Source organism: Rhinoderma darwinii, chromosome 3 (assembly GCF_050947455.1).
Source record: "Rhinoderma darwinii isolate aRhiDar2 chromosome 3, aRhiDar2.hap1, whole genome shotgun sequence".
In the NCBI taxonomy this organism is placed as follows: Eukaryota; Metazoa; Chordata; class Amphibia; order Anura; family Rhinodermatidae; genus Rhinoderma; species Rhinoderma darwinii.
In genome coordinates this window covers 115,577,732-115,593,292 of record NC_134689.1, presented here as the reverse complement: position 1 = coordinate 115,593,292, position 15,561 = coordinate 115,577,732, and the positions used below count along the sequence as shown (strand labels likewise).

The 15,561-nt window shown below is 40.5% G+C and overlaps 1 protein-coding gene across 7 annotated transcripts in view; it reads right to left on the bottom strand.

Annotated features, from left to right (window-relative positions):
• ABLIM3 (actin binding LIM protein family member 3) overlaps positions 1–15,561 on the bottom strand; it is a 169,945-nt gene that overhangs the window by 32,821 nt on the left and 121,563 nt on the right. For 6 of the 7 annotated variants that reach the window (XM_075856595.1, XM_075856591.1, XM_075856592.1 and 3 more), the window contains exons 5-10: positions 11,562–11,688; positions 9,471–9,564; positions 6,766–6,853; positions 4,100–4,158; positions 1,767–1,838; positions 379–534 (exon numbers count right to left, since the gene is read on the bottom strand). In XM_075856595.1, coding sequence (XP_075712710.1) covers positions 379–534; positions 1,767–1,838; positions 4,100–4,158; positions 6,766–6,853; positions 9,471–9,564; positions 11,562–11,688 — 596 coding nt within the window. The remainder of the gene's footprint in view (positions 1–378; positions 535–1,766; positions 1,839–4,099; positions 4,159–6,765; positions 6,854–9,470; positions 9,565–11,561; positions 11,689–15,561) is intronic. The other variant, XM_075856594.1, reaches the window with a different exon arrangement.

Here is a 15,561-nt window from a genome sequence, read left to right as displayed (position 1 = left end):
GGAGATGGATTCCATCAACAGCTGGGCTTGCCATATAGATAAATTGGCATTATGTACAAGTAATAGAAAACTTTGGTCTAAGATAAATTTGTATTATCAAAACCCAACACCGAGGTAGATTGTCATAACACTAATAGGGCCGCAGTATTGATCATTACCTGAATAACTGAACCCAACAGTATGGTTTTATTCACAGTACTTTTCCAGTTTGGGTTTAACTACAACCCACAACATGTTTCTATATTGAAGCCATGGCTGACGTTCAGTACATGCTTAGAATTGTAGTTCAGGTAAAGACTGACTTCTGACAATGATGTACAGGAGGGATTATGTTAGAAGTGAGCTGCATCAGCAGGCTAAGTAATAATGTTATTGTACCTCCCCATAGCTGTATCTCTCCAGCATCTCATCCGACGTGTATCTGCTATAAGGCTCGTAAGAAATGAGGTCAGGGCGCTGCACTGCGTAGATTGCTTTAATCTTAGGGAGAGCAGCTAAGTCCTTGTAATTTAGAATCTCATTGTTTACTTTAGCCTGAGAGAAAAAGGAGGAAGAGAAGGGAAAAAAGAACAGGTGACAAGAGCCCATATTTACTGACAGAATTATTCTTCCCACATCGCATGACCCATTTCCTTCAATGAATCATGATGATGCTTTATGGAAGAACACAGCTCATAAATATGGCTGAAAGGGTTAACAATGTGCTTTACACATAAGCAAGGGAAGCATGCAAAAAGAAATGTTATTTCTATTGGAATCTATCTAACGTCACTTCCAGTGAATACATTGTTTCTCCACTTAGGTTAGACTTGCGAGACCAGCGAGAGAGAATTGCAACCATCTGCATATCACATAGATATATACCGTGATTATTGTCTAAAGCTAACCATAGACAATAGATATTTGTTGGTTGATCCGGTTCATTGTGTAGAGATATGCAAACAATATGTGTATGGGGTCTGCTAGATCCTCATTTAGGATAGCCGTCATCAAGGCGGTGACAAGATACATTTTATCCTTTCCGATACTTTAGTTTTATCCCCGAGACAAGTGGTACCCGATGTGCCTGGTAGCTGCTTATCCAAGTTCTTTAACAATAATGTGCAAGAAAAGTGTATGTTAATGGGGGAATTGTGACTGGTACATCTATGTTTATGGCCAGTGCTATCGTCATGAGAGTACTGTAGGGGACGCTGATTGAGAAAGAGTCACTGACTGATAGATCTCTGCTCAGGCTATCCTGCCTTGCCCTTCAGGATGTGCGGCGCTGCTGTAAAATTGAATAGGACGGTGCAAGTAGAATATAACACCACTGATCTCCAGTTCAGAGGGCCATACAGAGAGCTATCAGCACGCCTGCTGGTTAAACCCTTGGTAAAAGCGTCGCCATCTCATGAGACTACATTAAAACCCCAATATGGGGAACAGCAGGGATGTGTTTTAAAGGAAGAGAAACATTTGCATTGTTCCTATTCTGGCAAAATGTCTCTGCATGTCCAGATAACTAATCATCCATCTGAATGATGCGGGTGAAGAGGAATGGGCCAGTATAAACCCAGCCCAATTGTCTATTTATCAACACGCCCTAGTTCTGCTGATAAGGCAAATAGGATAGTTTGGAAGCAGGTAAAGACATGATTAATAAAATACAAAATACAATAAACAGGATAAACAGGGCATGCGGCATGTGTCATGTCTGTCATTTACATAATCCTGGCTGACAGCTATCTACAAGCTTGAATTTCTGTGTTGTCATTTTCACTTACACAGATAACACGATTGGGGGAGCCAATACTGGATCCTGGTGGGGATATTGAGGTTTCAGAAGCTCTTCTGTACTGTGAACACATACAACAATACATAAAACACCTGACAAGTGAGTTAAACTATAACATGGTCAATTTAAATGAATAAATTCCAAATCACTCCAAGAAAACTCATCTGCCCATCACTGTAAAGCACTAATGCCCAAGGTGAACACAGTGCTTTGTAAAGTTGATGTCCCTAAACCCAGACTCAGTATCGGCTCAGTAGATGAGTTTCAACATTAAATTATAATGTTTTTTTTTTATTCCTTGGTGGATTATTAAACAGAAACATAACATTAAATCCATACTTGGGAGCCGGCCTTCCTTTCCAATTATATAAATGAGCAAATTATGATCTTAGTAAGGATTCATGTATTGGAATGATTTATGAGTGTTTAAAACACAACTGTAATATTCTGTCTGGTCCCCGTGATAAGGGTTTTTTATGTTCTTGATATCTCAGCTGCCGCCAGACAAGAATTTTGTTTTCCGTATACAGTATTTTAGATCTTTCTTGTATGAATTCGTTTTCTTGCTTCTTAGGAAACACAACTTCACTGTACAGTATGTATACAATCCTACTTCTATTATGGGATCCTTAGTAGACCTCCAAAGGCTCCAATGGTACAACCCTGCTTTGACTGAATTAAAAGACCTAAAGACATCCATTGGCTGCTGAGATAGTCGGTTGAGGATCGTGAGTTGCTCTTCATAGTCATGAAGGGTGATAGTCTCCCAGGGTGCTTCAGCTATAACTCAAAACATTACTATAGGATGTAAAAAAAAAAAACTTCCTGAAAGACAGCAAATAATTGTTTTCAGGATTTGGTTAATGATGCTGCGGCCAAGAATTGCTCAAAATCAGAATCCAATTATGCCAAGAAGAACTAAATGAGATCTGACCATTCTTCTTTTGTGCTGAGAAACCAGTTCTCCTCTGGTGTCCTTGAGACTTTTTAACAGAATGAATAAACCCATGTATTATCAAGGAAGCAGGGAACCTGTTGAGTACACATACACACTGCAATATCCTTCACCTAGACCAATAGTGCTGCAGTACATGATAGAGCAGAATCTGAGAATTCACGTCCTTCATCATTGCCCTTTTTCCCAGCGAGTTTTGTTAGTCATCCTACAATCTGCTTATACATGTAATTACTGATGAGCAGGTAACGTTTCTATCGTACACTTCTATAGGGTTTCACTATTCGTTTCCTTCCTGTTTCTGACTCTGCTGAAATAGATGCAGCTCATCAGTTACGTCGCGCAGCAGTAACTGCTGTCTGTGGTCATTCGATTTGCTCAATTTAGAGAAACAGGACACAAGCTTGACATATGAACTGTATGAACGTACAGAAAGAGTCAATGAACATAGTTGTTGTCTAAATACAGGACAGTCAATGTTTTCCAGCGTAAAAATTATAATTTACAGTAACAAAACAAGTGTGGCTGTATCTGGTGCTGCAATTTAGTCCGGACGGGGCTGAGATGTAGTAGTAAACATAGCTATAAACACATGAACATCGCCTTGACGGATACTGCACCTACGCTTATTTGTTCCTCATTTATTAATGATGAATACAAAAGACGACAGAATGTATTTTTACAGTTTTTGTCCCAACTGGACAACCACTGTTTATTTGCCTTATTGGGGCATATGGATGTCATAGGGTGGGTCCCAGATGGGCTTCCCTACTAGTCAGAGTGAAGAGCCTCTGAAACATGGTCGTCGATTGATATAAACAGGAGCTGTGTTAAACTCTGTCCACATCAGCATTGTGTCTTTCGTTTATAAAGAAAGCCACAATACTATGCCGATACCGTCGCATGACGTACACTGGCGGCCCCTTGTAATGGGATCTGTCAGGTTCTGCCGAGGTGTCTCTTGTTTTGACTGAAAAAATAGTGCTGCATGCAGCGCTATTTTCTCTGTCAAATTTGACAGAATCCGCGATGGAGCCTCTAAGGAAGATGTAAAGACAGTCTTAAACTACGTTTCCCACCAGCAGCTGATTTCCAGGGCAGCTTGCTTTGGAAAAGCAATTTTCCAGTTGGGACAACTATTTAAAAAATTCTCCCTACCCTTCTGTTTGTTCAGTGACTATGCAGCTCATTCTGGTAAATGTAGTCTATATACCAGCACCACAGTTAATTGAGCTGGAAAACCTCTGATTGTACAGCAGCATTGCATTAAAAATTCTAGCTGCGCTATTAATATTTGTTGTCTTTAAAAAAAAAAAAAAAAAAAAAAAGGTAACAACTCCAATTCTGCCAGTATACAGTCCACTCACTTTTAGCTTCTTCTCTGCACGGGCTGCCTGCTTACAGATTGGATGCCATACTTCAGAGCCTGGAGAAGACAGAAATTTCTACTTAATAGGAATAATGTCACATAATTAGAAGCAATTTAAGAAAAGAGTAAAAAAAAGAAAACCGAAGAAATGAGATGACAGCAAATGAGATGAAGCGGAACATACAATCAGACGTTGCTTTCCGCGCTATCCTTGATCCACATTCTGAAAACACATTTCCACAGATCACTGATACTTAATGGGATATTCGGTACACACAGCAGTATTTGAAGGTCACCTTCAGCATGACGGAAGCTCTCTCGGGAATCCTTGATAATAGCTCTGTCTGAATTCTTTGTTCTTCTGGCACTCAAAGCAAGATGGGGATTTACATTTCTAAAAAGCACTGATGGTATACGGTACACGGAAACTATGGCACAGTGAACGGTGATGCAGTAGGCTTTACAAATGTGTAAGCAGAGTTAATAGAAATCTGGCATACATCACAGCCAGCAGATGGAGGGAATATGGGGTGCAGCCAAAGGTGATCAACCCACGCCAGAGTATGGGGAATTCAGAATGATAAGCAGATTTAGAGACTGAAGCCGCTTTCGTTCTAGAGTGCTATAGCACATGTTATGGCCACATTTAGGTAATTAGATGATTATATTGTTGTTGATGTAATATCATCATTTCTTACTATAAGTAATGGCTTCTAAAATTAACTAATCTTTTAAGAAAATGCCACATTCTTGGGCACCAAAAACGTAGTGGGAATTTAACTTTGCAGCACAGTGTACAAAATAATGCTACAGCTATGAATTCACTGCAGGCCAGTAGAGGGCACCAAATATACCGTTTTCAATAAGAGCTAGGGTTGGGAAATGATGTGAGGTGATGTAATCCGAAATATATTGTTGAGCACGCGGTCCGTTGTTAAAGGGAATGTGCACCTTTGTGCACAATTTTCTCGCTTGTAACATGTCATTGAGAAGTAGAATCAATGAAGTCAAGGAGCATGGGCAACCACTAACCACTAGAGCTAAGGGTACAGGGTACCCATAGTTTGGTGAGGGTCCCCGCGACCGAAACCCTCACCCCCCATTCTATCTTCTATCATTATGGTTCTGTTATTTTCAGTAAACAAATTTATATCACACCTTTTTAATTTTTAGGAATATCGTTTTTAAAAAAAAAAAAAAATTATATATAATATATTTTATATAACATCTTTACAGGGAATTTTCACTCTTGTTTCCAAGCTAGGGTTCTGCCGCAAAATCGTAGGATTTACCTCTTGTGGTGAAAAAAAAAGGCATAAGTGACCATGTGACTTTTGAAAGAAAATTCAAAACATGTTACATTTTTTGCAAAGGTTGCTTGCGGCTTTTTCCATAGACAAACATGGGGATTGCATTGTGGTCATGGTGCCCTCACAAATGTTATAATAATAACTCCTCTCTCCGAACTTTGGCAGTAAAATGTAATATGTATTGAATTACCACAATCACCTTATGACTGTGGTTGTGTGGTGACTGACGCTACCGAACACACAAGGATCTTCTGGGGCTTCTCTGTCATAACTATGACTCCAGGATTTGATGTGAGTTCAGCATTGTACAAGCTTCATCAAATTTCCTAAATTTTCCTAATGGAATTGAGCAGCCCCAGGTGCTGTGTGTAGTGACAGTTATATCACTGGACCGGGGTCATAAGGTAACACTGGAAATTCATTCCTATTTAATAATGCAATATATATGTCTCCATATTTTTACAATCATTTAAGCTTCTGCTGTAACAAAACAAGCAAAACAAGTTATAATATAAATATTTCAATATATTTTTTTCCAGTCTTGTTATCTACGAGGAAAATTTTGCAAATCTAATGATCTGAGTTTCAACATATCTGCAGCATCTACAACAAAAAAGAAGTACTGTGCAATATGACATAACAGCATAAATATAGGAGTGCATTATATTGTGCCACATTAAAATGAAGCTCTACTGCTGGAAACATTAAAGGGGTTGTACCAAAGGGGTTGTTTTTACTATGTATAGTGTAGAAATAATGTTGCTATGTGGAAACTGCCAACAAGCTGGTCAACAGCTGTTTGTGGATCTTATTATATTCTAATTGAGGTCCGTGTGAATAAGCAGGCCAGCTCAGCTTATGTAATAATTCATGACCAAAGCGGTCTGAATAACATAAGAATTCCTAATATATAAGGATTGTAACTTGATGTATTAATGATCAAAGTTCAAGGATTACTATTACAATGACTTCCACATGAAAACTTCAATAGCAACTGTTGTAAGACTTTCATGTGACTTGCATTAAACTTGTGGGCAACTCTTTTTTCAGTCCATGAAAATCTCATGAAAGTTCAAGTACATGCATCCAATGTATTTCTATAGCCTGCAGGTGTCTTATGACCGTTACCATCACAAAAAAATATATAACAATAACAGATCCATCATCAGTAGCTTATTGACTGTTTCTCGGTAGCAATAGTAGATATATTTTTTCAAAGGTATAAATTAACTAAAAATAAGTGTAAAACTGCAAAACAATGTAATAAAAATATATTACAAACATCCCACCATCTGATGAATAAATAGCAAATATTAATAAATGGCCAAGTTTCACTTTAATAAACATGTACTACCTGTCAGATACATTTCCTCTCCTTCTGAAAACATCTGCTGACAGCGTACACAACGGGCACATGTGGGGTGATAATGCTTGCCACCTGCCTAAGAAATAAATAAATTCTTATAAGATACATTTTCAGTGATATCACTAATAAAATACACAAAGAGGCACTTTGGGTTGGGTTCCCACAGTGCAGATTTGCTGCAGATTTTGCGTGTATTTTTAAGCCAAAACCAGAAATGGAACCATAACAGGAGAAATATATAAAGAAAGGTCTTAGGCCTCACGCACACGACCGTAGCCATGTGCACGGCCGTGATTTTCAGGTCGGCCGGCTGCGGACTGTCAGCCGCGAGTCGCCCGTACATCACGGGACATGCACATGGCCGCGGCCATTATTTTCAATGAGCCCGGACCGCAGAAGGCGGCCGTAATATGACAGGTCCGTTCTTTCTGCGGTGCGGGCTCCCGGGCCATGCACGGACTGTAAGGGCATGACCACACATGGCGGAATTCCTCCGCAACTGTCCGCATCGATGCCGCACAGAATCTGCGTTGCAGATTCTGCAGCGGATCTGCACAAAATGTGCAGTACATTGATGCGGACTGGCTGCTGCAGACTGCGGGAAAAGTGCTTCCCTTCTCCCTATCAGTGCAGGATAGAGAGAAGGGACAGCACTTTCCCTAGTGAAAGTAAACGATTTTCATACTTACCGGCCGTTGTCTTGGTGACGCGTCCCTCTTTCGGCATCCAGCCCGACCTCCCTGGATGACGCGCCAGTCCATGTGACCGCTGCAGCCTGTGCTTGGCCTGTGATTGGCTGCAGCCGTCACTTACACTGAAACGTCATCCTGGGAGGCCGGACTGGAGACAGACGCAGGGAGTTCTCGGTAAGTATGAACTTATATGTTTTTTTACAGATACATGTATATTGGGATCGGTAGTCACTGTCCCGGGTGCAGAAACAGTTACTGCCGATCGCTTAACTCTTTCAGCACCCTGGACAGTGACTATTTACAGACGTCTCCTAGCAACGCTCCCGTCATTACGGGAGCCCCATTGACTTCCTCAGTCTGGCTGTAGACCTAGAAATACCTAGGTCCAGCCAGAATGAAGAAATGTCAAGTTAAAAAAGCAAGACGCATCCGCAGCACACATAACATGTGCATGACAGCTGCGGACTTCATTGCGGAACTTAGAATCTCCATTGAAGTCAATGGAGAAATTCCGCCATGAGTCCGCCACTGCTCCGCAACAGACAGAGCATGCTGCGGACACCAAATTCCGCTCCGCAGCCTATGCTCCGCAGCGGAATTGTACGCATCGTGTAAACGAACACTGCTAAATTAAAGTGAAAGTCAATGGAGAAACGGCTCCGCTGCGGATTAACGCTGCGGAGTGTCCGCAGCGGAATTTAAGTGGAATTCCGCCATGTGTGAACCCGCCCTAACAACTACAGTCGTGTGCATGGCCCCATAGAAATGAATGGGGCCGCAATTCTCCCGTGGATTTTCGGGGGAATTGCGGCCGCAAAAGCACGTTCGTGTGCATGGGGCCTTATAGCTCTCCTCTCCTGGATCCAATTCAGGTTTTGGCTTACAAAATGCAGGCAAAATCTGCAGCAAATCTGCACTGTGGGAACCCAACCTTACACTGTACAGTTACATTGTAACACCATAATGTCCTGGTTTTATTATGACTCCTTAGGAAGTTGAAGGGGTTTCTCATGAAGAATACACTAATGGCTTATCCTTAGAGGATTTAATAGCAAATAATTAGTTCCGCGCACCGAGGATTAGACGTAGGTGCTTTATGTAAGAACTCTCTAATCTGCACAATAATACAAATATATCCAGGGCTTAATATCATAGTATTGCAATGTTTATACTGTAGCTTCCGTTTAAGGTCTTGTCCACACGTAGCAGAATTGCTGCATATTTTTCATCCGGAATTACGGACGGAAACTACGCAGCAGAATACAGTAGCAGCACAGTGGGTGTGATTTAACAAATCTCATCCACACGCTGCGTAAAAATTGCGACCAGAAATTGACCTGCGGTGCGTATTTTTCCTACCGCAGCATATTCATTCCTGTTACGGAAAGTGGCCAGAATTGCTGCGTTTTTCAGTGGAGATATCATCATCTCCCAGCATTGAAATAAAACGCAGCAAAATATGCACCATTTTCTGCAGTAAAAAATGCAGGAAATGGTGCGATTTTTCCACAGCGCAAATCCTGCTAGATTCTGCGGAATTGCTGCAGAAATTTTCTGCAGCAATTCCGTTATGTGTGGACAAGCCCTTATTCATTACTGCAGTTCAAATAAATCACAAACTAGAACAGTGTCAAACCCTGAAACAGAACTATCTTAATATAAAAAGTAGTCAGGCAAATGACACACCTGTAAAACGGGCATATCAGACTACAAGATTATGATTTCTTCTGTCTTATTACCTTGTAGTGGACAAAGTGGTAAGCAAAACAAGGCCATTTTGCTATGGAGAACCGTAGGCGTCCAGTGAAATCAATGGGCACCCACTATCACTGCAATGAATTGTGAATAGGACGGCAGCGAAGCACTGAGCAGGATCAAGTCCAGGGATGACATTTCATCCAGCACACACCGGACAAGTGCTCATTACATGTCAGGATCAGTTACAGTAGACTGTTCAGCTGCACTAAGTGGCTAGGCTTTGGCCTGTCATATCTCTCATACCTCTAGGACTCTGCCGCTGATGTATTTGTTGCAAGTTTCACATTTAATCCCAAACTGAGCGTGGTAATCAGACTCGCAGTAAGGCACGCCGTCTCTGTAAGACATGGAAGCAGAATTTGATAGAAAAAAATAGAGACTGCGGACATTGGACAACAAATTCATGTTTGTTACTAAAGAGACTCAACATACAAGATCAATGCTGCACAGGGCAACACAAGCATGGGAATACTGGATGGTTATTTTTAGCACTAGACAAGGGAACCTCTTGTTCCTGCCGCATTTGCCAGTGATCTTGTTAAAAGGGATATTATACTGGCACATTAATTATAGGAAAAACAGATGAGCCAAGTTCTGAATATATTAAGATAAGCTTGCTTGTGAGGGCAGATACAGTAATCTGGTTACGGCCACGCTCTAATCTGAGATATTCATTACGGCGGTGTTATTAACGTGACAGCTCCCATTAATTAGTGATTGTGTGACGACATTTCATTGCAGTTCTGATTCTTGAAGCTTTCCCTACACCTTTACAACAATGTTGTGCTATCTAGTGGAGGTGACACCGCAGTCATCTTCATTGCTGTTATATCACTGACCCTTTGTAGGCATTCTACTTCAAGTCTACTTTCTTTTGTAGATGGATTAAACAGATCACCTATTAAGGTAAAGGGGTCCTAACAATTTTAGTGAACATTGCTTATAGAACATTTGTAATGTGGTTACATTCTGAACACAAAAAACTGCTCTATAGACTGCGACTGGGCGGGAAGCGGGTCTGCCTCGGATCACCACAGGCTGCCACATCAGGTCCCGACAAAGGGCAGCTAGGCAGCAGACCTTTGCCCGGGCCTGATGGGGCTCAGCGGTAGGCCCCCTGCAGACAAGAGAAAGCGCTGAGTACATTTTTTTTTTTAAATGTCTAGTCGCGGGGGTGGTAATGGGGCCTGGCTGCATCTTGTTATGCCCCTGTCTGCAGTCTTTCTGATAATTTTATGTATTTGTGCTTCAGATCTGCTGTCTTCAGTTTCTAGAACAGGAAGTAGCTGTCTGATAGCTAACATTGTCAGCTGCTGTATATTAGCTGGGGCTAATGGCTAATTTACTATTGAGAGAGCCTTGTCCATGTCTGTGGATTATATGGTTACATAACTGTATAATGTAATTGACATAATTTGGACAGAGTACACCCACAATCATATAGTTTATATACAAGGAAAGTAACACTTGTAAATCTTGTGAAGGTTCTGCACAGCGCACCTTCCAACCTAAGGCCTACCCTGTCCCCCATAAGGTATTACATGGAGACACATATGATTCTAATAATTCTTCCACTGTTCCAAACTACTTGCCATTACTCTGCTTTTGCTTATCTATCTGTATGATGAACATTTCAGATGATAACTCCGGAGGAAAATATACAGCCTTTTTCTAAATGGCTAATAAGTGTTCTGAATAACTAGACCTAAATATTTTACTTGTTGGTAAAGTCTGCCACTACACTACAATGTAAATGGAAACAAGGATATTTTTATATACAGTATACTGTTTCTGAAGTGATTAAAAGAAACCTACCAGCAGAGATTTCTAAAAGTCCCATTAAATTTTACATAATATTCTGCTCCTATGTTGAGAAATGATTGCTTGAATTTACCAGTCCAAAGCTTGAGGCTGCACAAATGAGATTTTCTGATGAGATTTCTTATTCTGATTTCTGCCAGATTACAGTTTTGTCATGGAGAGTGTGAATGAAATTAAAGCATAGAATAAATACATTAACATCACCATTTTACCAGGCTTGAATAGTACGACATCCAAAGCTTATATGTGTAGGATCCTGATATATCTGGAAATTTGAACGCACATAAGGTTTTCATGAAAAAGTGGTCATGTTATCATCGGAATCTCTCAGTAGTGCAGCCTCAGGTTTTGGGCTTGAACTCATATATTACTTTTTTTTTCCGGATATTTAGTTAATCATAAAATATCTTTTACTCATTTCTCCTGGTAGGACTTGGTTAATGTTCTCTGGATGAACAACTTAAACTCAATCTGTCACTATGCCCTTTCATGCACTGTGTGATCATTACTCACTTGCTGATATACTCCCCAGTCAGGATGATGCCGCATGTCTGACACTTAAAGCAGCTGACGTGCCACTGTTTCTCCAGTGCCAACAGTGATTGGCCATGTTTGATCTCTTCCTTACACCCGGCACAATCTGCATTTTTAAAAGAAAAAAAAATGTGATGCAAAAATGTCCCTCAACAGCATCCTGGACTTAGGTTCACAATAGAGAACATGTTTGATTAATGACCATTCCTTGCGCTACACTATCATGCAAGCTTTTATTATTAACATTAGAAAACCCATCACGGCAAGTCTTATAAATGTGCTTTCCTAATGCAGTATTTTTGGACAGTGGCAGACCATTGACAATGATGTATTATCCATTTTCTGCTCGCTCCCAACTTGTGCAGCAAAGTGACACTGTTGTGTGATAACAAATGATTCATATTAATGCTTTATCTGCTCTGCATTGACATAGTGAATTCTAATTCTACACCAGCAAAAGAAAAATATACTTTGGCCGATATGTGTTTTCCAGATGGAAATAAAAACGAACTTTCCAGAAGTTGCGAATAGTGATTCCTCATTGAACCATTATATGTTGATCCACCCAATATGTTTTGGATCTGCCTCTCCTGTAAAAATACAATGCTTTCTGACAAGGATATGAGGTGTTGTTTCTCCACTCCCTTCCACTCACAGACAAATACTGTATGTTCTCAAAGCTAAATGCCCCAAGGTTTTCAATTTCCAATTTCAACGAGGCAATTAGCAATTCCATGTATCTAGCAGTCAGGCAAACATCAGGTTACTCGAGGCTTCTGCTTTTAGAGACAACAGGTTTGAGTTCAACATTTTTTGGCCCTTTTCACATTGTTTTTTGTGACCAAGGAAAGGTTGGGAAAAGGATATCATGACAGATCCCATTGATTTCAGGGGATATATGTCGCAATTTGTTGTGATAAGACATTTTTGTGACATATAAAAACGCACAAAATACGCATCTCTAAATATAGGTCCTTTCATATATACATCACACAAGAAAAAATTTGCAGTCACAGGCATTCTTGCACCTGTATACACGTTTTGTTTCATTTTGCTGGAATATGCTGATGAAACTTTTGTGTTTTCATATATATATATATACATATATATATATATATATATATATATATATATATATATATATATATATAAAAAAAAATGCCTTACTTTGGTATCTCCACTCACTAAGAGCCACATCTACATAAATCGGAAGTTGACAAATGGTCACATCGATAAGATCTATAACCAAAACCTAAACCTGCAAATTTACCAAATAATTGGCTTGGCATCATGGTACGTAGTAGTAACTAACCGATAGGATATGCAATGCTATATCAATTATAACTGATACATGAATAACTGTACACTCACACTTCAGTTCAGAATTAAGCATAACTTCGCTTAGATCTGGCACCTTTGGAAGGCAGTCTCATAATGATTTATTATTGTATTGATCTGTTATCCTATGTTCACATGTTCAGGATTTGATAAGGATCTAGGCGTGGATTCCGTACTTAATTCCTCAACAAATCTGCTAACATTCTGCATCCAACACAAGTGAATGAGGTATTTTATATCGCATTCACTCAGTAAAATAAATCTTCGACGAGAATAATGAGCATGATCATTATTCTTGTGGATTCTGCACGGAAAATCCATGAATTAGCCCCATTAAATGACAATGAGATTAATCCTTGTGCGGATCTGCCGGCAAATCCACTGCACAAATTAGAGTGTCAGCCCCAGAACTCTGCTTTGTAAAATACATGTCAGGAATTGCCATAGGCAAATCTTGAAAGTGTGAACACACCCATAGACTTCTAAAACTAAAGATTCTAAAGACTCTTATTATAAAAAATGTCTCTTAGGCTTTATTCAGACGAATGGGAAAAACGTCCGTGCAACGCGCGTGATTTGCACGCGTGTTGCACAGACCTATATTAGTCTATGGGGCCGTGCAGACATGTCCGTCATTTTTACTCAGCGTGAGTGCGCTGAAAAAAAAGTCACGACATGTCCGTTCTTTGGCCGTTTTGCGTGAATCACGCACCCATTGAAGTCAATGGGTGCGTGAAAACAACGCATGCTGCACGGAAGCACTTCCGTGCGAACTGCGTGATTCGCGCAACAGCTGTCAAAAGGATGAATGAAAACAGAAAAGCACCACGTGCTTTTCTGTTTACAAACATCCAAACGGAGTGTCATTATGATGGCGGCTGCGCGAAAATCACACAGCCGCGCATCATATGCTGATGACACACGGAGCTGTTAAGTGGCTTTTGCGCACGCAAAACGCTGCGTTTTTGCGTGCGCAAAAACGCCACGCTCGTGTGAACCCAGCCTTAGTCAGCACCAGCAGTCTTTTGATGGTTCCCATTAGTATCTTGTATTATCTTACATTTATTTTTCTTTATAATTTTCCCTAGACCTGGGCTGGGTATCTATAAGTAAATCACCTTGTGTCATCAGAAAATTGTAAATTGTGTCAAAATTAGCCATACAAAAAAAAGAAGAAATTCAAAAGAAAAAGATCCTCAAAAAATATTAAATGGCAATAGATCATTTTGTTCCCTATAACAATTGCTAAAAAGTAGAAAAAATGCAAAAGGTCTAGAAAAATAGAAATAGAAAAATACAAGGTCCCTTATACTGCAAATGTGTTCTTTAAGTTCATGATGTGTGAATGTAAATGGGTTTTTTTTCTCCACAGAAATAATGGATCATAAGATACATTTGATTACATTGCATTATGTGTCAATAAGCACATTATTACTAAATGTCTTCGTAAACTTGTACAACAGCCAGGCAGAATCATTAAACCGCTGGGTACTACTAGTACAATCTTATGTGGGGAAGGTCACTAGGTGTGAAGAGGCTGCTGTCCATAGTCCTGATTTCTATGCTGGACAGAGAACACCTGAATGAGATCTATGTCTATGTGAGTACATAGGTCATTTTGATATTTGAGTATTTTTGGTACCATCACCCTCTTTACACATCCCGATCATTTTAATGTACAATTACTAGCATGTTTGAAAGTCAATGACAAATGTAAGAAGGCATTGTTGATATTTCCTTAACCCTTTATAATATACAGATCTTAAAGAGGCTCTGTCACCACATTATAAGTGTCCTATCTCCTACATAAGGAGATTGGCGCTATAATGTAGGTGACAGCAGTGCTTTTTATTTAATAAAACTATCTGTTTTCACCACTTTATTAGCGATTTTAGATTTATGCTAATGAGTTGCTTAATGCCCAAGTGGGCGTGTTTTTACTTTAGACCAAGTGGGCGTTGTACAGAGGAGTGTATGACGGTGACCAATCAGTGTCATGCACTCCTCTCCATTCATTTAGACAGCGCATAGGGATCCTGCTAGATCCTTATGTGCTGTCTTATACTAACACATTAACGATACTGAAGTGTTTAGACAGTAAATAGACATTCCTCGGGAATCTCGTTGTAACCTGTCATTTACTGCGTAATCTCGAGAGATTGCGCTTCCTCTGCTGTAACTACCACGGACAGAGTAACAAAGTTTTATTGGTCAACTAATAAATTTGTAAAGCGGGTGGCTATGGTAATCTGTAGGGCTTATAGGGACCGGGCCACTTCCTCCTTCCTCTTTTGGCCGTGTGATTTTTCACCATGGACCGGCAAAAGCTGACTGAGATAATTAGGCTGCGTCTTCTGGATGAAGGTAGTGGCTGCCTACAGTCTCTTATTCAGACTGTGTGTGTGGCTAATCGACGCTTTTCGCGGCCGTCCTGCCTCCCACCCGCCTCTGCCCTTCAGCCGGGACTGCCACGCGGTCTCAGGCTCTGTAGCCTAGGCCCGCCTTAGCTCGGCCCTTCCCCTCCGCTGCATTACATGTTGTACCGGCTCCGGTGCCATCTGCCACTCCGGTGGCTGTGACTGTGGCCAGGACCCTTTCGAAGCAGGTGGCTGTCGCTTCCGCCGCCCCAGGCAGGGAGCGA